Here is a 23038-nt window from a genome sequence, read left to right as displayed (position 1 = left end):
ATGTGAGAAAGTGAGCAGTCAGACCCTGTCCACTATAGCAGCAAGGACCTGATCACTTAAGGTTCGCTTGTATGAAAACTAACATGGGTGTGTCTGTCAAAGGAGCAAAATAGTACAATCCATTTGCCGTCATAAATATACAGAATGCATGCAGATGATCAGAACACATGATCAGCAACCAGGAGAAAGGAGCCCAAAGAACAGGAAATACTACAGAGATGCTGGCACTGGCTAGGACACACCATGCAATCGAAGTGTCACGCAGGAATTGGAATCCAAGAAATACTTGCGACAAGACGTAGAGGCTGATGTTCGAAGGCTGGCGAGAGAAGTGGGAGGGAGGGCTGGTACAGGATCGGCCTAGATGGTGGAATCTTGTTGGATGACGGGTGTAAGTAAAGTAATCACTGTTCAACTTATCATGCATCTTTTACATTAGCATCTTTTTCATTAGTTACTTTGAAGTATCCTCTGGTAATTTAGTATCTCATTGTTTAATGTGGTGTGAGATCATCGGATTGCTGTACCTGCAGCCTTTGAAAAGCATATGGTTGTCATTTTGTGAGCTGAGTGTATCCCAGTACTTCTACTACTAGTCTTGAAAAATGTGTCTTCAAGACATAGCCACCTTGTACAGTGCCATCAAGACCTTTTAGCGTCTGTCGTATGAATCGCTGAAGTCCTGCTCAAGGCTCCCATGAAGCTTGTGACTCTCTTCTTGAAGCTTGAAGTTCCCACCTTGCCCTCACGTTTCCCCAGAAGAACTCGATATTCGATACTCAAAATCAATATTCAACCTAAATACATCAGGAGATGAGTTTTGGTGCGTATCGCCCAGCCCTAAGGCAAATTATACAAATTAGACAACGGTGTCGTCCACGGCCACAATTACATTGCAGTCCTGTGGGAAACACCAAGGAGTGCATTTAAAGCCAATGTATCTTTTTTTTAATTTGAACATTTCATGCATGAACTAAGACTTGTGCTCTTGTAATTACAGGCTGCAAGACAAGGCCAAAGCCTATATTTTCAAAATTACAGTTTCAAGGCAAACAAATGTTGGTGTTTTGCTTTTGAGAAGCAGCATGACTCTTATGCTTGGACGGTGGGGACTATTTTTTTTTTGCTGTCCAACATCATCAGCCACAGTGTTTATCATTGTCGTTAAGTTGAGTATGCTAGAACAGACTCTGCATAGGAAGGAGCTGAGCCAAAAGGCCATGCTAGATTCCTCCCCTCACCTATGATCATGAGCTTAAGATGGTGAAGTGGTCGTGTTTGGGGGAAAATGTACTTTCTCTTCAGGTTTGCAGTGCTCTCCTTTATAGATGAGAAGGTGAGAGGCACTGTCATTTGGGTGAAAACTCTTGAGTAGAACCACATTGGGAGGAGCTAGAGGCTGCTCGGGCATCTGGTCAGGATGCCTCCTAGACACCTCCCCTGGGGATCCGCTGAGGGCACACCCTCAACAGGAGTTGGGATGGCATGTGATGAGATCTCATGAGATTAAAATGTGTCTTTAAAATGTCTTCACCCTTAATCTAGGAGCGTTTCTATTAATGCTGGTTTCATTTGGTCAAGCACCAACATTTGCTTCATAATACACTTCATACACTGAAAATATCCGTGGTGACATTTTAGCAATATGATCGGTATATAGTGTGTCTGTATATATATTTTCTTATTTTAGGGCTGTCAGTAAATGTTTAATCGCAATTAATTACATTTTGCTCATAGTTGACCCAATGATAAAGTACACAGAGAAACTTAGCCTGTATCCCAGTGGCCGTGCGTCATCATCCGGCTCCGACTCTGGCCAATCCGGATCTACAACCAATCAAAGGTGTCAGATTGCAAACGGGAGGCTGTGGTGTTTTTAAAACGATTAAAACCTGTATAAGCTGTGGTTTTTTTTTTATGTTTTTGCTTTTGCTCGTAAAGGTTGCCGACCCCTAAGGTAAAGCAAAGTAATTCATCTCACAAATTTTGCAGTCAAAAAACAGACATACAGTATCTGCAATATCACTACTACGGCCATGGCTTCAACCTTCACCTCGTCTTTTAAACAGCGTTTCAAACACATCGCTAGCAATAAATTTAACCCAGTGAATGTTTGAGGTGTCTGACAGGGGTAAGTACATTTTTAAGTGCTGTTATCACACTCATTAATTTTGTCATCAATCACTTCATCTACAACAGCCAGCATGAATTCTCTTACAGTTTGAGAGTATGTGATGGGCCTTCTTTGATAAAATCCAGCACACATTGTAAAATGCAATCAAATCCTGCACATTCGCTGCCCTTGGGATATCCCTTCGGAAGGTTTGCTCGGAAAGTAGCGTCCCTCTCAAAGATCAAAGGTTGTTTTGTCATTGTAACATGGTACATGAAATACATACACAATAGCATATAATTGTCTTTCATGCGGTCAGCGAGTGCGTGGTGCACTGTTCCTCAATCCGAGAGCCTCGGGGAAGAAGCTGCACTTGAGATGGGCGGTTTTAGTTTGAAGGATACGCAACCCATCTTCCTGATGCAAACAGTGATGTCTCTGGACTCTGTAGTCTTTTAGTACCGCGAGGCACTCATTGCAAATCAAGCACATTCGTCTAGAGCAGGGGTCTCAAACTCAATTTACCTGGGGGCCACCGGAGCTAGGTTCTGGGTGAAGCCGGGCCGCATCAGGTTTTCAAAAAAAAAACCCAAAACGCATTTATTAAAAACTGGAAGAAAAATCAATTAAAAAAACTATCTTCAATGTTTTTGCCTCTGCCCTACACTTTTTCAGTACTTTGGTTCCGGTTTTCCACACCAAAATATCTGATAAAACATTCCACTGCTCTCAAATATCTTAATTTTTATTTTTCTATACACAAAATAAGATAAAAATAAATAAATAAACAAATTAAGAATAAAGACAATAAATCAATCAGTAATAAATAAGTAAAATAATAATAAAACAGCAAATGAGAAAAACGTAAGAAACCACATACAGTTGGTAGAGAAATTATTTTTTTCAGATTCAAAAGTACAGTATTAAGTTATTTAACCTTTAACATGAACATTAATGAAACTTAATAATTTTACCCAATTAGCAAGTTAGCATCGTACTCGGTTCCATCTGGGAGCAGCGTCGTAACTTTAACAACATGTTTGATGAGATGCTTTATCTTGACGTGTATTTTCCGTTTTATTCCAAATCATTTCCTGCATTTATTTGTACCCAGCGTCATAAGCCTTTAGCTTCATTGCTAATCCAAAGCAAAACAGGGTAGGGTAACAGTATGGGCGGGGCAAAATCATGTTAATTGTGTCCGGTGGGCACACAGCTTTAAGCTGTCATTTCAACATTAAACTTTGGTAACAAGGTGGGGGCCTCAAACTAGGTTTCAATGCCACCTACAGGTCTGGAGTGGAACAATTGGCTATTGTTCACTGGGGGGGGCAGCCTTGTATCCTTTCTGCTTTTAAATCCAACTCTTCAGTCGTCTGTGTATTTTTTCTGTTTTTTTTTTGGTGTCCATTATTGTGCTATCTGTTAGGAAAGGAGGAGTCTACCGCTATCTAAGCATTATTGTTTAGCACTGATAGAGGTTTGTGTTCTACTGACCGCCAATCTGTGGATTTGTGTCTTGGACAGAGAGAATAAAGCATTTAATTCAATGTGTGGGATACACCATGGATACCAGTGTGTATAATCTTCATTAATACCACTTCACTAACACAATCGTGTTTAGTCCCAACTAATGACCACAAGTGTAATATATCAAATGTGATGATAAAATATGATAAGTAAACATAGATGAACAAAGGAATGACTTGAGAACTAACAAACGACGTATTCACTGTTTTCCCCACGCAGTTAACTGCTGCATTCCAATGACAGATGCATGGTTAATGCATTTAAAAGGACAAAGAAGAATTTGTGCATGATGGCAGTAGATTTAAAAAAAAATGAACAATGACAATTGGATGGGTGCCAATGAAATTAATAAATTCCAATCTGTTGTTGGACGCTGTGCTATGACAGTGTAGAGTCACTTCTGTAGTTTTTGTCATGTGTTGAACAAAACCGAGACTGTGGTAACTTAACTTTTTACACTTGTGTAACATGTGCGTCCATCAAAGAGTCAGCAGACCTCGGGAGACGTCAGTTCAATCATCAAAGGATTATCTCCAGGTTTAGCTTCGTTTGCTTTTATTGGTGGCCTTTCTGCGCCATGAGACGTTGAAATGATTTTAAACTAAAGCCAGCCTGCACTTGAAAAGAAGATCGTTGTATACGCATTATCAACTCAATTCCAGTCAAGCGTCTCTTTGTTGTCCACTAAATTTACCAATTCATGCAGATGATAAAATGAACCCGAAACCTCAAAGCTTGTGTCAGACGTCCTGAATCACACGACTTCATATAGTGCTTTGGAGCTTGTATTGTTTTACAAATATCCAAATGCCACAAAAGGCTGCAAACAGTGTCCATCGGAACAGCAGGGGACAGGGAGGTGACTGTGCTTTAATGGAGGCAAAAAGGTCGCCGTTGATCATAAATTACATTCCTGCTCCTGGAGGATTTAGCCCATTACATTCATAATTGGATCAGACGATGGAGGGAGATGAATGTTAATCTCCAATCGGAGGTCTCAAGGCAACTCCACCCTGTAGCTACAGTGAAAGGGTGTTAAATACAGCACACACATTCAATGCGCGACTGCAGTGTTGTTTAGTTTGTGTGGACACTGTGGTTCACCGGCAAGGCCAAATCTTGCATGTCTTTTTGCCCCTTGGTGACCCGTAGCGGTCGAGTCATGCATGCACTTGTAGGACGGTTTTGGGAATTGTGTCATTTGGAGAGTGGGGGCAAAAAAAAAAGAAACGAGTCTGTCAGCAGACAAGGGGGGCTTATGGCTCCTTGGGCTCCCATCCAACCCCCAACAGTCCCGGATTGTATTTTGTTTTTAAATGTTCCATTCATCTATCTCGCCCATGTTCTGCGGGCATCTGTGCACAGAATTCAGACGAACCAGTTTGGTGCTAGAATATGAATTAGCTCAGCGGTGGATGAAACTCATCGTGTCTGTCTCTGATAGGCGGTGACATTAGAATCTGAGAGGAACAAGGTCAGTCTTTCTTGAAATGCTCCGCTAAATCTTCCAGCTCCGCAGCCTATTTTTTTTCTCCTGTCATTTAAAATGACGGGAAAAATTGTATCACCTGAAGATGTATCATATTTGAATTAGCTTTTTTGTTATGCCTCTGTAATTACCTAAATGTGGGGTCAGGTACACCAGGAGCCATTATTACGTACATACTTGTCCACAAGGTGCACTATTGTCTCTTCTCAGTATCCTCCTCACATTCTGTACAGTGCTGAACTGTGTACTGCATTAGAGAGATGGAACAGTCTGGTCTTTTTTCCTGCCGGAAAGTCACAGATCATTTTGTTGAACGCACACAATATCGCTTGAGCTGTATTTTATTTTGTACTTCTTCTTGGTAGAGAGTTTACTAATGACCACTCTTCCTCGTCCATGAAGAAGGCATTTTAAAACACTTAAGGGTGTAACGGTGCACCATAATCACGCTTCCGTACGTACCTCTGTGTTAAAAGTCACGGTTCGGTTTATTTTTAGTACAGTAAGGGAACGAAATGCAAAACATAAGCATGCAAGTTCATTCCCCATCTTCGTCGCCACAAAACCCAAATTTTTGCCCACACTGTGGCTGTGGCATTCCACTTAGAAACCCATCGCTTTCGTGCCTTCATTCATATTTGCATTTCCTTGCATGCAGTTTGCAGCACTCTTTAGATGCCCCGTCTCCACCCACAGGGACAAGTGGGTACACGAGTTGTAGCTGCTACTACCAACCATATATGTTTGTCTACTTATGTAAAATTGATAGGAGGTTACATTAGATTAGCAAAAATAACTACAGTTATTATATATGATGTTATAGTAGGTTTGTATTAGACCCTACTATCACGTGATCCTATGCAACAATCGTGTGTTGATCTGTCAAATTTTAAGTTTGAGCAAATGTAGTATTACTACAGCTTCTGCTTGTACATTAACTTCTCCACATAAGCAAGTAATGCTGGTCACAATGTTTGATTCCAAATCTGCCTTGCACACTGCTACTTCTGTATTATGTGTATTATCATTCACAGTACCGATGCCAGACAGCTTTTCTCCTAAGATAAATTTTGTTTTGGTGACATAAGTACTTCAAAATATCAATATCAGTTTCACAAATAACACGCTCATTACAATATTTTCACGACAGTGGCGGGCAGGAATGAGGACATGGTCTTTTTTACGTCCTCTGGATGCAAAGCACATTCCTCACCCATTGGCGGTAGAGTTTGACAGGAGACTGACAGGTCAGCATCTCAGTGAGGGCGTTCATCGGAAAGCAGCAAGCCACAATGGCTGCCTTGTCTTGTATGCCCTAGCAACTGACCTGCATTAGACGGTTGTGTAGGTCAGGTCCAGGCTGGTGTCAAAACACTCAACACTTCAATCAAGACACTTGATCTGATTTAAGCCCCTTTTCCCTCCCTCCCCAACATATGCACGTCTACACTGGTGATGATGCAGTAGCACACAGCGGAGACCTGTTGTGTTTTAGACTATGTCGTCTGTGCACATTTGGGCCAATCAAAAAAAGCGAGAAAAAACAATTCCAGCTGACTTATAACACCTGTGTTGATCATATACTAGTGAGATACAAGATGTGCATTATCTTTAAAAATTACAGCTGCCTTACACAAAACCCAGGAAACTTCATAAAGGTTTTCGGGGGGGGAATCGAATCTTACATGTGTGTGCTTGCTACACTAGTAAGTCAAATGAGGTTTAAAAACATGAAGTAATGTCCTACATTTGTTGTGACACAAACCAAAAACCCTGTTTAACCTGTTTGCCCCCACCACTCTTACACACAAGCCAGAGTTTTTAAAAACATTACTTTTGCACGATAAAACCCTACGTTTGAATATGGACGAGACCACAATGCGTAGAAAAATAGGCTTTTTTTAAATGACTTTACATGCACCTGGCATTAGTTTTCATTCACTTTAATTCAAATAACATTGTTCTCGGGAGGAGCAATTAAAGGCAAATCGAACAGCAAGTAGAAAATATAACTCCTAACAATTATAAGTACTGCAGGACGACAAACTGCACAGAATACAGTCACTGATTGCACTTAAAAGCGAGGTTAGTGTCAGTGATCACACAAAAAAATGAAAAATAAAAAAATCTATGTATAAACGACTAACATGGAAAACATTCAGACATCTTGGAACAAGCGTAAAGGGTGAAATTTTGCAAATTCAAGTACAGCTCGGTTTTTGACTGATGCAAATGGAAGTCAAACATTCATAAATGGGCAGTGAAGAGTGCAATATAAATGTTTTGAATTCAGCACCGCTTCGGGGGCCACAAAGGTACTGCATACCCATATCTGTAATCTACTCTCTCAGAAGTTGAATGTTGAGATGATGATGCCAATATGCCAAAGGAAGAGATGAAATGAGACTGGTTCATGCATCACAGTTTAGCAATCCACACATTCTGTACTGTGAGCAGTATGACAACAAGAGTGATCTTAGAAAAGCGAGATGATCTGCTTTTCAAGTCATGATGGGTTCACTTAGACGTCAAGTCGCAACTCCTAATTTCATGACATGGTTCATTGATTGCAATCACGCTGTCATTTTTTACTGTTACTTCCCCCTTTCTATCTCTAACACATTTGCTAGTGTGTGAAACTTGTATGTTTTTTATGCAAACATGCAACTTGCCTCATGGTCCTGCCCAACTCGACCAGCAAGACACTTGTCATGAATTGAAATTACCATGGCAATATTTTTAGCACACATCACACCTCAACTTACTCAACCTGTGCAACCTGTCAAGATTAGGGGCCACTAACAAAGCCAAACAATTATTCCCAATTAAGGAGGACACAGGAGACTGGAAAACCAAGTCACCAAAATGTATTAATTTGTATACCAAGAAAAAGGATTTAAAAAAAAATCCTCTCCCTTAACCAAAGAAAAAGTCTTGATTCACCAGCTCAAATAAACAAAAACAAAAAGACAGTGAGGTGAACCGGTCAACACTATACAGGGCTGACCTCCTATCACCTCGCCGCTACCCCTAAACAAGAAAAAAAGATACAACTAAATACCTAAACAAAGCCAAACCCACACAAACAGGACAGCCAGTCACACCAGGACAAACAAGAACTAAAAACTAATAGAAAAACACAAAACCCAGCCTGCTTCTCAGCATTACGCCAGCAGCGAGTATGAAGCAGCTGAGTGGCCCTGGAGCATGCCGAGGTGGAACTGAGTCTGCCGCAAACGAAGGCAGCGTGCAGAGTGGAAGGTGGTGGCGAAGAGAGAGAGTGTGCAGAGCGCATATGCACCCATTTATACTAGTCTCCAAAAGGGGTGGGGCCAATCAGCTGCTTTCTGCAAATACAAGACCAAAAGCTCAAGCAAAAAGTACAGCGTCACCTCGTTTATCACGGTGAATAGGTTCCCAATATAGCCCCGCAATAAGTGCAATATGTGAGGTAGCCAACTTTATTTTATATTTATATATGCTTAAGGCTGTCAAACCCCTCACCATACACTTGATACACTCAGACAGGCAGTTCTCCCTTTTTTAAACACAGGGTCGCGGGGGTGCTGGAGCCTATCCCAGCTGTCTTCAGGCGAGAGGCGGGGTACACCCTGGACTGGTTGCCAGCCAATCATAGGGCACATATAGACAAACAACCATTCACACTCACATTCATACCTATGGACAATTTGGAGTCGCCAATTAACCTAGCATGTTTTTGGAATGTAGGAGGAAACCGGAGTACCCGGAGAAAACCCACGCATGCACAGGGAGAACATGCAAACTCCACACAGAGATGGCCGAGGGTGGAATCGAACCCTCGTCTCCTAGCTGTGAGGTCTGCGCGCTAACCACTCGACCGGCGTGCCGCCTCTCAAAAGTTCAAACCTTTAAAAAAAATTTTTTTAAGATTAACATACGAGGATTTCCCTTTTTTGACCATGCCTCTTTGCTGTTCTGACAGCATTCCACTGTACCGTAGCGTTTTTGTATCCTTGTTAAAAAATATTGCTCCTTCCATAATGGCGTCCTATAGCCACAACTACTTCTCCCTCCTCTGCCTCTTGGGTTCGACCGTGGGTGCCTTTGTCGGTGCAGAACGTTTTGTGGCTAAATTGTCCTTTAGCCAATCATGACGCAGAACACAATGCGTGGGTCCTCGCTTAGTCAATCAGGATGTACACACAACACATGGGTTCACGGAGTCCAATACATGTTCATATGTATGCTGTAAACAAAATAAAAATCACTCAAAAGGTGAACTGCAATATAGAAAACGGTCATTTATTTGTTTTTCTTGTGTCTTTCTCAGGGCGTACTCTTTAGTCGACTCCAGCCAGGTGTCCACCTTCCTCATCTCCATCCTTCTCATCGTCTATGGCAGCTTCAGGTGAGTGTGTTGCGTCATACAGGTGTGTGTGATTTATTTGAAGATACTGTAGTGTGGCAGGCCTTATGGTAAGCTAATGCTATTGATATTCTTTTTATGACTGCATGAAACAAAATTAAATTATAACCCTGTCGCCAGTGCCACCAGGGACATTGTGGAAAGTTTGGGGTTTGTGCCTTTTAACGTTAATCCATAATAACAGAATAACAACTTCTCCCACACATGCAGTGGCCATGCAGGAGGTTTGGTGCACAAAACCACATTTTAAATTACATTGGAAGATGTGCTTAAATACAATAAGCATTCAGGTTTATATAACCTAAATATGAGAAAATATGCTGAAAAGTGACACTCAGTTGCCTAATAATTGTGCATATATTGTATATGTTTTGAGGCCTTTCCCTCCAGACGTCACATTGCTTGTGTTTGTAAGAATTTAAGAAGGTACGGCATACCTTTTTTTTTTTTTTTTGCTGCTCTGCGATTCAATCCACTAAATTCATGTACATTTTCTGATGAAATGTGACTTCACACAGTCCTGCTGCAGCCAGCGGTGCTATTCTAACATGATTCTTGCTACATTATGAACACTATGGTGCCTGTAATACCACCTGTAATGTAGTTTTTACGGCTTCAGTCGCACTTAGAAAAACATCCCCACAAAGCATTGATTTATAGCCGTGGCAGCTACATGGCCTGGTTGCATAGCAAAATCAGGGTTTAACTCATTGAGTTCAGATTACACAAGGATTCGGTTCATATGTTAGCTTGCTGCACAAGTACGCCACTCAAGTAGAATTGTGATCAAAGTCATTGGTTGCAAAAGCAGAATTACTTTGAGTTTCCGACATGTCCATTACCAGAGTTCTTTAGTTTTCTTGCATTTTGTGACCCTGTGTACAAGATTTTGTTTGTGGCCTACCAAATGACACATACTGAAGGTATGCAGCTTAATAAAGGTCTTAAATCAATTCATTGCAAATTCTTTATTTGAAGAAGGATATAGCAACTAAACTAATAAATATTCTGAGTAATACATAGGATGAAATAAAGAATAAACTTTATAAACCTTGAAACTGAAAGAAACCCACACAATTCAACCACGACACCACCACTGAATGAGGAAGACGTAATGACCTGTGACCTTTTCCAGCTCTAATTTTCTCTTTTTCTGTCCTTCAGCACCACTTTAAAGTTTTCTTTTAGGCTCCGTGTCGGGCTTTCATAACAGTTGCTAATCAAACTGAACCCCTGTAAATGCCACAGGGTATTAAATAAACGGAACACCCACTCTAATCTAAATCTAAATGGCCTTTCTGATCATTTTAGTTGAATACTCCTGCTATTGGTCTGTTGCAGCTACCATAGTCCATTACCCTTCAGACCTCTAGGGGGAAGCCTGAAGCAACATAAATAGTACTTACTGCTCCTTTTTTTTTAGTCTGGGTTTGTTCCAATTAAATTCAAAGCTAAATGATTGAGACTCTTTGTCACGGCTCTCGTCCTTCTTCCAGGTCATTAAACATGGATTGTGAGAACCAAGAGAAGGACAAAGATGGCAACACCACAGCGGGTTCCTTCAACAACAGTAACACCAATAACAGTGAGTGTGGTCCTCGCAAGTATTTAATCTGAACCCACCCACCCCGGTGCTAATTTTATTTGTGTTTGTGTGACAGGTATCCAGACTATAGACTCGACGCAGGCGCTCTTCTTACCCATAGGAGCCTCTGTGTCTCTGCTAGTCATGTTCTTCTTCTTTGACTCGGTCCAGGTGGTCTTTACCATCTGCACAGCAGGTAAAGCAACACACTCGAAATTTACTGTGAATGAGTGCTTTAAGGCTTACATTCACTCGTGTGTGTTTTTTATGTGCGTCAAGATTGGTAGCTGAACAGTGAAGCAGACACAAAAAGGACAAGAATGAGCTGACTTTATGTCTCCTTCTCATCCTCAGTGCTCGCTACAATTGCTTTTGCTTTCCTCTTGTTGCCAATGTGCCAGTATCTGACCAGACCCTGCTCCCCACAGAACAAGTAAGCAATTTCTTTTGCATCGTTTTGTGGTTTCTATTAATCTGCATCCAAGTCTAGTAGTGGAGGACAACACTGTCTTTCCTTTAGTGGCCAAGACTATGTGTTTACTTAAAGGAAACTGCACTTTTTGGGAGTTTTGCCCATCATCCACAAACCGCAATCCAATCCATTCACACGTCTTTCTCTTTTCTGTTCATTCTAAAGATACAACAAGAGACAGTTCATTATTGCATGTAATGGGACACACCTATGCCGCCTACAAAGGCTGCTATTAAAGGAAACTGCACTTATTTTTGGAATTTTGACCGTCATTCACAATCCTTATGTGAACCATTAATACATATTTCTTTCCCTTTTCTGCGCGTTCTACCAAGTGGAAACATGCGATGGTATCATGACACTACAGACCTAACAAAAAAGCCAACAGAGGTCCGTTTACATAACTGAATTGTACTTTAACCAAGCTACAGCGAAATTGTTATTGTAGCATCGAACAACAAAAGAAAAAAAACAAAAGAAAAGAAATATGAAGTCATAGCAACCTGCGGGCAAAGCTAGCAGCTAGCCGATGTGGTGTGGCAAGGTTTCACGTAGTTCAATTGGTGTAACTGTGTTAATTATTATAATAATAATAATAATAATGTTGCTGTACCTTGGTTTATATGCACATCACATATGTAAATAGACAGATATATATGTATAGATAGATAGATAGATATGTAAATGTTGATGTTTTTTGAATGTTTTTCAGAAGGCTTTATTGGCAGAATAAATGTCTGCCATTCCATACATTATTTTGTGCATCCTTTTTTAGCTGTTTTTATATCTTTGCAATGCACAGACAAGCTAGACGTGTTCATTTCCATTGTGGATGATGGGCAAATTTGTTTTAAAAAGTGTAATTTTTCTTTAACGGCATACAATACTAGGCTTTTTTCAGCTTTAGCTTTACACATCACTTTATCCTGAATCTTCTACTGTGAACTTTACACACAGTACATGGTGTGTTATCATAGGAAAGTTACAGCCACCAAGAGGCACCTGATTTATTTTTCCCATATGTGATTTATTGTGTGGCGCTTATTTAATGAAGTGGAAAGACAGATAATAGTGGGGAGGTCATTTCTTTGCTTTTTATACAAATTGTCCTAAATGTGTATGCCCTCATTTGGACTGGGGCGATGTTTTCCTAACCCATAATGGTGCATGTTTTGTTGCAATGTCTTTGAACGCCTCTCAAAGATTAAGTTTAGAATTGTGTCTTAGAAACAGCAGCTGCTCCATTGCAATGGCCAACCACGAGGAATGGCAGCAACCCACCCACTCCACAACCAATTTAAACATGCTCTACTAACAAAGATGTCTAAACTGCTTTCCATAGTCATTAACCGCCAGTGTCTCTATTTATTATTTACACATTACTCTGCATGGTAGTATAATATGCCAGTATTATGTGGAAATCCATACCCATATAAGTGTTTATTTGTTCATCAATTGTGTCGTATTTATAGTGTCTGTGTTGTGTTGCAGGATTTCATTCGGCTGCTGTGGCCGCTTCACTCTGGCCGAGCTCCTGTCCTTTTCCCTCTCCGTCATGTTGGTGCTCATCTGGGTGCTGACTGGACACTGGCTCCTCATGGACGGTGCGTCACGCACTCTTGCGTCAGCGGGAAGGTTCCACCACAACATCAAGCCCTGCCGCAAACTGTGAAGCTAGTTTTCCAGTTGTGGTGATTTTTTTAGCACAAAGAATGGACTATTTTTGTTGTTTAACTTCCTCACGGGGTGAACAGCAGTCGTCATAATGGAACATTTCCCCTCACAGACAGAGAAGGCTGTGATTGGTCGACTTGTACTCTCTGCCTCTTTCTTTGTCATTGTTCGCACTTGACGAAGGCAGCTAATAAATAGCTGACGAGTACCGTAGTTTGTTGATTAGGCAGAGAATTTCACATCACACGCTAAACCCAGAGGAAGAGCGGTAAAAAGGATCAAGCCCGCGTCGGGGTGGACGGGGTAGTTGACTACACAGAAGCATAATTCAGGCTTAAGAACAACATGATATTAGTTATGGGAAGTTGAGCTACTATATCCTTGGTGCTAACATGTAAACAGGACATCAGAACATTCAGACAAAGATGTTATTTAAAAAATAATAATATAATAATAACATTGAATGGTCTGATTGTTGTCCACTCATGTGCATCATCACGAGTGTGTCAAATCAACCATTTTAATTCTTTTAATAACAAGCCATGAGTGTACAATTTTTAAAATTTCTTGGCTATGTTTAAAGCGTCTTGTGTTGTTTCCCTCCCGACAGCGTTAGCCATGGGGTTGTGCGTGGCCATGATAGCCTTTGTGCGGCTCCCCAGTCTGAAGGTGTCGTGCCTGCTGCTGTCAGGGCTGCTCATTTATGACGTGTTCTGGGTAAGGACATCACCAGCAGAGATGCTGACACACACACACACACTCACACACTGCCGTGAGCAAAGATTCATGAGGACACAGACATTGTCATCATCTCCCGAATTAGTTTCAGCAGAAACATTTTCGATCTGGCTGCCATTTGACTGAATTCGGGGGACATTGCTGTGATTTATCAGCCTCAAGTGACATTATTAACACCGGAGTCACAAAACACTTTATTATTAAATGGGTATTTATCAGGTTTAAACCTACGCAGCAATAAAAAAACATACTATCTGATTACTTTTTTACTTCACATGAAAAGTCAGCATTGTTTAGACCAGGGGTCTCAAACTCAATTTACTTGGGGGCCACTGGAGCTCGGGTCTGGGTGAGACTGGGCCACATCAGGTTTTCCAAAAAAAAAAAAAACGCATTTATTAAAAATAAAAAAACTTTGCTTTGGTTCCAATTTTCTACAAGAAAAGCTCTGATAAAACATTCAACTGTTCTCAAATATTTTACTTTTTATTTTTCTACACAAAATAAGATGAAAAATAAATAAACAAATCAAGAATAAAGAAAATCAATCAATAATAAATGAATAAATATATTTAAAATCATAATAAAACAGCAAATAATAAAAACTTAAGAAACCACATATAGTTGGTGGGTAGACAAATTATTTTTTTCAGATTAAAATTAACAAAGCATTATTAGAGCCCTGTAGACATGACAAAACACGACTATAGTCACATTTATACTCTTTTTATTTACAACATATTGCGCAACTGCAGGGTCTTGAGACACATGCTAACTCGCAAACTAGAGAGCTAGCGACCTAAACGGTAGCCTTCAAGTTATTTCCTTTAAACTTAAATAACCAAAAACTTACCACTTCCACACGGATAGGGAGGATAACTATTAACAATTATTTAACATGAACATTAATCAAACGTAATAATTTTTTCTGGGTACATGATACCATACAGCATCCATATCAAACTTGCGCGGGCCGCACTAACATTAAACTTTCATATCAAGGTGGGGGCCTCAAACTAGTGTCCTGCGGGCCACATTTGTCCCGCAGGCCGCGTGTTTGAGACCCCTGATTTAGATGCAACACTGGCTTGTAATAAGGTGAACAGTTGGTCCTCAGTGTTGTGTACAGTCAGGTACATTTATTGTCTTGGTCTTCTGGCCATGTCTTTATTCACATTTGTATATTTTAACCGCAGTGTTTCAGTAAATGATACAACAGTATAGGCAGGGGGTCCTGCAGCAAAACAATACAGTTGTGCCTCTTTTACAGTGAATTGGGTATAAAGATCCGTCACACACACACACACACTAATAAAAACAAATCGTCAGTCACTGTCTACCGCTCTCATCTTCAGCATATCTCGCCTAGCAACCACAAAGCAGGCTACGGAATGCTTTACGGCGGCGCTCAATGCCTCCGTTTTCCCTCCAGGTGTTCTTCTCAGCCTACATCTTCAATAGCAACGTGATGGTCAAAGTCGCCACCCAGCCCGCTGAGAATCCCATCGACGTCCTGTCCAGGAAGCTGCACCTAGGGCCTGGGATGGGCCGCGACGTCCCACGTCTCTCCTTACCCGGAAAACTGGTCTTTCCCAGGTAGGAAAGAAGTACAGTAGTATGGTGTGATGTTCAACACAGATGGTTGTATTTTTCCCATTCAACTACACAAAGAAATCCAGATGGAGTGAATCTTCAGTGAAATATTGCAGCCAAGGGCTTTGTAGGATTTAAGGAGATTTACCATCACCAGCTGCTTATAATTATCTGCCTTGTAGGTTTTTTTTAAGAAAAATTCTGCTACCGTTCAGGAAATTTCTCGACGTGCATGCCTTTTGTCCACTTCCAAGACAGAAATAGCAAATAATGAATGTATTGGAATGTGCAGACAGGTTTTCAGATAGAACTGGCTGCTTATAGACACACTGTACGTCCTGATAAACTATTGCTTTTGCCTTATTTTGCATACATTTCCTATGTTTACAGTATCTTGAAAGCTATAGCCAATCTGCACTTTGTCTTTATTAGTCACCTAAACCAAGACAAATGTCACTACTTTTGACCCGGAAGCATTTTGCTTGTAGACCAGTGCTATCAATTTTCTGCTGAATTTTCAGCATTGAGTTGAGTATGCCACCCCCCCCCCCCCCCCTCCCCCCCCCACCCCAACCTCCTCCTCTGTCCTTTTTTAAATTTGCATACAACAATAAGATATACTCACGTTGGAAACGTTCCCCATCTTTTGCCACAGCTCCACAGGAAGTCACTTCTCCATGCTGGGAATCGGAGACATCGTGATGCCCGGGTTGCTCTTATGCTTCGTCCTGCGCTACGACAACTACAAGAAGCAAGCAACCGGCGAGGCTGCGGGGCTCGGGAACATGTCGGGCCGCATGCAGCGAGTCTCCTATTTCCACTGCACTCTCATCGGATACTTTGTGGGTAAGAATGTGATCACTAGACAGACGGAGGTGGGGCATTTACACTGTGTGGATTAAACCTGGGAATGTCCTTTGTGAGCAGATATGAAGTGTCTTGATTAGGGATCGGCCGATATGGTTTTTTTGGGGGCCGATGCCAATACTGATTTTTTTTTCCATCACCCTCAGCCGATGGCTGATTTTGCTTGGGCCGATATTTGTGGCCGATACTGCTTTTGATCCCTCAATTTACATGAAAAAATGACCATGATAACAAATATTACAGGTCTCATGTTTAAACAAATATTTATTGAAAGGTAAACACTGAACACAGCTTTCTTAAACACACATTTAAATGACATTATCAACTTAATAAATATTCAACCATGTGCAAAACCAAAAATTTCTGTCGTAGTTTAAATTTATCTAGCATCGATGTGATGACTGCTCCTCCGCAGCGTGATGATTTTTGATTCCAAAATGTCCTGTGTGCCCGTCCAGGTCTGCTGACGGCCACTGTGGCTTCCAGGATCCATCGCGCTGCTCAACCTGCTCTGCTCTACCTGGTGCCCTTCACCCTGCTGCCTCTGCTCACCATGGCCTACCTGAAGGTGCGTTCAATGTCACCTTAGAGTGGTTACACCCTAAGTCAGTTAAGCAGTACAAAATACACAATATAGAAAAATAAACAATATAAACAACCCAAGTATTAACAAAATCAACAGTTTTTCCCCAGAGTTATATACAATACAGTATGTAGATAATATGAAACAAGATGATATATATAACCGGTTTATACACTGAGATCCTGTTAGAGAGTTACTATGAGGCATTATGGAAATACTTCACATAGAAGTTAGTATATTGCATTTAAAGCCCTTAATATTGCACATAATAATAATAATAATTGTGTGCCAGTTGTGCCAAACTAAGGGAAACTTTTTTATTTTTGATTTTTTTTTGTTATTTTAAGTAGCCTGCGTACAGCTTGTATAGCAGTATAGTTTTTACTGTCCACTGAAAATTAGTTACACAGACATTTGTGAAAATATCTGGCAACCCGGCGTGAGTACACGCCCCAGTGAAACATGTCCAGATCGTGTCGTTGGTGTGAGCACTAAATAGACACCTTGCTCTACTCCATCTTCCTACTGTTTAAGGATGCCCCAATTGAGTTCAGGACTGGCAGAGACGTACTCAGCCACACACCGCAGCTCCCCGTTGCCAGCAGCACTCATGTCATCCCAAGATTTATTATCTTGCTGCTCATTAGATTGTAAAATGGCCGTGCTGAGTCATTCTGGCTGCACACTGACTACTCTAAAGTATATTAAAGTTGTATTTCTAATGCCGTTCCCATGCTGTATATGATAAAGGTCCTCCTAGACTGCGCGCTTCATAGTTCAGACTAAGGTGTTTTAACACAATAGTTCCATGCCATGAATGCACCTTTGCAGGGGGATTTGCGGCGCATGTGGTCCGAGCCCTTCCACGCCAAGCCCAGCTCCCGCTTCCTGGAGGTATGATGCACCCGACCAATGAGCAGCCAGCACACCAAGGGGGGGACGGGACAGGGTTAGAGGACAGCGGACCCCAACCACCACGCACCACGTCCATGGATGAGCGGGGAGGGGGAGGATTAAAGACAGGGCGCACCCTCACAGTGAGGCCATGCCGTCATCACTCGTTCATGCTTTCCACCGGACAAGGACAATGTGTTAGTGTGTGTGTGTGGATGCCCCCACCTCTTCATCTTTTTTTTTTTAACCTCTGCGTTATTGCCCCCCCCCTTAGATGAGATCACACGATCCCCGACCCCCTCTTCCTTTGTGGACTTGCAATTGTGAGAGGGTATCTTTTTTTAGCATTGTTGTGATCTTTACTCTTGACAACGCTTGACATTTATTATTATTATTATTATTATTTTGGACTGTAAACAAGCTTGCCATGGAGATGGGAGGGGCCCCCTCTAACACACACATAGACACACCTTATCCCATTTCCATGACTCCCTCCTCCCCAATGTATTTTATTTAGAAAGTTTTTATTCTCTCTGCTCGTACAAGAAATGATGCATTATTAAATGTCGAAGCCCACCCCCACCCCTCTCCCCTTCACACACCGGGGTGGGGGGGTGCGCTTCTATTTGTATATATGTGTACACATGTATTTGCAATATATTGAGTTTGTATTTGTGTTTCTGAGAGCATGATGAACAGGTGGCGATAACTAACTAGCCAGTGGACCTCTGAACTCTTTACCCCATTTGTCAGTTTGTGTGGTAGAAACACAGCTTTTCTTTTATGGGGACGAGGGGGGGGGGTAACTCTGCCATCAAGCGACCGCTGACAATGGATTAAGTTTCCTGGTCCTGTGATAAAATGAGAGTTGGTGAATGAGACGTGTTTTATTTGTTTTTTTAATTTTGGAATGACTGCGACAATAGTCAGGTTTGCATCAATGTGGGCTGACTCTAAAAGTTGGTGCGTGCGTGTGTGTGTGTGTGAGAACTTGTGTATATGTATTGAGTCATTTTCAAATAAGGCGGGCAGACAGGTGGAAATGTAAACAGTGTTTTTTTTTATTATTATATTTTCTGTTTTTTTTTTCAAATAAATGAATGTTGAACTAATTTGAAGGTATGTTACGTTCATCACGGCGTGTCAAAGGAGGCCTTTTTCGTCCCGCTTTTCTCTCTCTCTCTCTCTCTCTTTCTCTCACCCCGTCTTTTTTAGCATTTTTATTTTTGTTGCACAAGTCATCCAAAAGGGACGTTAAAGGCACTTTGTCCAACAGCTATGTTGCCGTGGTGACCTCAGCACAGAACAAGCAAAGCACAGTTGAAGACCTGACTATTGTGACAGTCAGTGGGAGGGGTACATGTGTGCTGTGGTTACATATATAGTTACTGCTGAATGTGTGTGTGTGTGTGTGTGTGTGTGTTTTGGAATTGTGGAGGGGAGGAAATCACTTTAATAGCGCCCTTTAGAAACTGATAAATGGAAAGTATAAAAATAAAAAGCTCTAACATATAGGATGTTTTTAATGTAACCAGTCTTTCATTTTTTTATGTTTTCCACTGTTTTGTGGTGCTTGTCAGGTGATATTTATACCGCAAGGATGGATGCCTGAGGGACGATGCAGTTTGCTGTCTTTTAAGATTTTTTTTTTTTTACATTTTTTTGATGTGCATGTTGTGTACAGTGTACCATTTGGGAGACTGCGCTAACAGGGCTACTTTTTTTCGGGGGGGGCTCTATATGAATTTGGCGACACAGAGGCACTGATTGGACCTATGAGGCCTGTACACAGCCGTCTCTGTGGGCGGGACATATTTGCAATGGGTCACCTTTTGACCTTTCAGACTGAGGGGCAGGTTGGAGGCTCAATATTCGGACCCTGGGACCCTCTGGAATCTAGAACCACACACACCATCACCTCTCCATGGACATGGCAAGATTTATATACATATATAGGTATACATATATATGTGTATATATACATATATAAATAGCTGAAGACTATCATTGTGAACTTTTTTTAAGATATTTCTTTTGGATTCTTGGATTGATTTCTCCACCTGTTCTTCAGCGGAGGATTCGCGGCTCTGTTGGTGCATTGGTATTACGACTAAATGGATTCTGTATAGACAAATGGTCAAAACAATAAATTAAGAACCATGTAGTGATAAAAAAAAACATGAATTCGGATGCCTTTTATCCGAAAAAAAGCAACATTTTATTGTCCCTCGATCATTCAGGATTGTGCTGTAAATAAACATGACTCTTAACTGTAACGCTGCTGTTTGATGTGTTCAAAGACATGGTGTATTTTTCTGCTGGTCAATAGTGAGGGATGCTCCAGGTTTTTGGGTCATCCTGTGAGTCTTCAAAAACAAATGGCATTTCAGTTTTGTTTAAAAGAAAAAATGTGATGCTAACCATAGAACTTGAGGTTATTGCAATGTATTGTATATGTCTCAATGTGGCTGAAAGGCGATGATAATGCTACACACATAGCAGCCATTGACTTTTTTTTACACTGTAACGATCAATTCAGACGTCAACTAACAAATATGCCTCCAAAGTTGAACACAAACACAACTCTGATGAGTAAATCTATGATCATAACCATAGAACAGAACAAAAATTGGCACTGTCCTGGCTGCTCAGTGCAATATTGCTTAGTTGATTGTAACTCTCCCAACTCTAGCTCTGTAGGTTGATAATGGCACACGCTGTAATCCTTCCTGTGTCATCAAAATGGTGAGTACACATTTTTTTTTAACACATGTATTCTAACCACTGTGTTTAAGGAATCAACTTCAACCAAAATCACTTAATTGTATATCATGGTCGTACACTGGGCTTAACTATACATAAAAAGTTGTTCCTCCCTCATGGCAACTACATTGCAACGTAGTTGTGGAACATTTGAAGGTGCAAAGATTTTCCAATCGTGAACATTCCGTATACACAACAAACGCAACAGCTTGTTAATTTAGAACAGCGCATGGGTGCAATACAGGATAGTGCTCAGCAGAGGGCGACACAGTACAACGTAGATCCCATACGAGGGGCGACGGGTTTTTTTTTCCGCTGCTCTTTTATTAACACTTTTCTTGTATGAGCAAAATATCATATAATAATAGTTTATATATAGCAAATATTGAGACTCCAACATTTGAAAATGTAAAAAATACACAACTCGGGTTCGGTTTAGGTTGTCAGCTGACATCAAACAGGCGCCATCTTTTTCAACGATTGGTTCCTGCAAAGACGGGGAAGGTGACAAAGGACAGAAGGGGTAATTTGGGGGAAGGCCTGAGGGGAAGAAAATGGCCACCTCAGTGACAAAGCAAACGGGCCGAGTCAAGAGTTTTGGAGGGAGACTACTGAGCCATAACTGACAAATGCTGACTGGCACTTGTCTTTGATGCGTGTGTACATTTTACATTGACGCTCATATTGCACCAGTTTGGCGCTACAGTTTGGTTAAAAAATATATATAATTATTTTCTATGTTAACCATTAGAGTCAGTCTAGCATCAGTGGACCCCAACCACACCCACCCACCCTCCATGGTACCACCCATCTGTTCATCATTAACAAGTAAGTCACATGCTAGCTAGCTTGATTGGGTCTACTGTTGAGCATTGTTTGGTACAAGTGTTCCTCAAATTACAAACTAGTTCCATTCTAGACTGTGATTTAATGGTAAATATTAGTATAAGTTGGATATTATACCTGAATTAACTCTTAAGTAGTCATACTATACACGGAAAACGTTAAGGCCATGAAATACAGTAATACACTCTTTTAGCTTTAGCATAATCATTAGGCTCAAAACAAACTAGTTCCGTTCTAGACTGTGATGTAAATGGTAAATATTGGTATAAGTTGGATATTATACCTCAATTAACTCCTAAATAGTCATACTATACACGGAAAACGTTAAGGCCATGAAATACAGTAATAAACTCTTTTATCTTTAGCATAATCATTAGGCTCAAAACAAACTAGTTTCGTTCTAGACTGTGATGTAAATGATAAATATTGGTATAAGTTGGATATTATACCTGAATTAACTCTTAAATAGTCATACTATACACGGAAAATGTTAAGGCCATGAAATACAGTAATACACTTTTTAGCTTTAGCATAATCATTAGGCTCACTGGGTATTCTGGTCTTCCAGCCAATGCTGCTTATTTATCACTGTGTCTTTTCTAGGAACACATCCTTTAACATGTTCAAGGATGAGGAACAAGGTAAGATATGCCTTTATTCCTCCCTCAGTGAGGAGATTTGCAACAACAATTAAGACCAAAAATGCTGCTAATACTGGTGGGTGTTTCTCCTCTCTTGGGAGTGTTTTATAACACTCACTTGTCACATGTTCACTTCCACAGTGATGGCTTTTCTTTTCTTTTCAGCATTTCCACCAGAGGAGTCCGCCTTTTGCTTGGTAGACATAATTCAATGCAAAAAGATCATTAACAAGCAGTTATCCCCTCCGTGTTTACGCACCAAAACTACTAGGCTTTTAATTTAGTCATTATAGCTTGAACAAATGTAGCTTTCAAATGAAACATCTCAGTCCGTGTCAGACATGCAGGCACAGGAACTAACATCAATTAGAAGAAGCTAATATATAATTAATATAATTAATTACACATGATGCAATCAATGTATCAAAGGTAAACATGCATACCGAGCTCTTATAAAATGCACTTCTGCCACCTTGTGGCAGTTTTTTTTCTTTTTTTTTCCTGTGTAAAACTGCACCAAACATCTCCAAACAGCTCTTGTCTATTGTGGAGTTGCATCATCACCTATTTGGGCCTCTCGTGCCAAAAAAATAAATGTAATGTAATATGTAAACGACGTATTAGGGAGCAAGCGGTTGGGTTTTAAAAAAAAATGTATAAATACCAAATCTGTGTGTATCTGTGTGTTTGCTAGTTAGCAGGCTACTTCCTGGTTTATAGAGGATGATTCTTGAGAGTGGACCTAGACGTGTATTTTTCTATTTGTGTATCTGTTTGTTTGCTAGTTAGTAGGCTACTTCCTGGTTTATAGAGGATGATTCTTGAGACTGGACCTAGACGTG

At 40.8% G+C, this 23038-nt stretch overlaps 1 protein-coding gene across 4 annotated transcripts in view; it reads left to right on the top strand.

Moving 5' to 3' along the window:
• sppl3 (signal peptide peptidase 3) overlaps nt 1-20222 on the top strand; it is a 51068-nt gene extending 30846 nt beyond the window's left edge. For all 4 annotated transcript variants that reach the window (XM_078794168.1, XM_078794167.1, XM_058064398.2 and 1 more), the window contains 10 exons: nt 9445-9522; nt 11037-11125; nt 11202-11321; nt 11480-11558; nt 13089-13201; nt 13882-13988; nt 15442-15605; nt 16258-16448; nt 16928-17037; nt 17884-20222. In XM_078794168.1, coding sequence (XP_078650294.1) covers nt 9445-9522; nt 11037-11125; nt 11202-11321; nt 11480-11558; nt 13089-13201; nt 13882-13988; nt 15442-15605; nt 16258-16448; nt 16928-17037; nt 17884-17952 — 1120 coding nt within the window. In that variant the 3' untranslated portion in view covers nt 17953-20222. The remainder of the gene's footprint in view (nt 1-9444; nt 9523-11036; nt 11126-11201; nt 11322-11479; nt 11559-13088; nt 13202-13881; nt 13989-15441; nt 15606-16257; nt 16449-16927; nt 17038-17883) is intronic.
• The last annotated feature ends 2816 nt before the right edge of the window (nt 20223-23038 follow it).

This window comes from Doryrhamphus excisus, linkage group LG10, assembly GCF_037039965.1.
Source record: "Doryrhamphus excisus strain RoL-2023G ecotype Guam linkage group LG10, RoL_Dexc_Guam_v1.1, whole genome shotgun sequence".
Classification (NCBI taxonomy): Eukaryota; Metazoa; Chordata; class Actinopteri; order Syngnathiformes; family Syngnathidae; genus Doryrhamphus; species Doryrhamphus excisus.
Note: the sequence above shows the minus strand (reverse complement) of the source record. Positions and strands in the feature narration are given on the sequence as shown.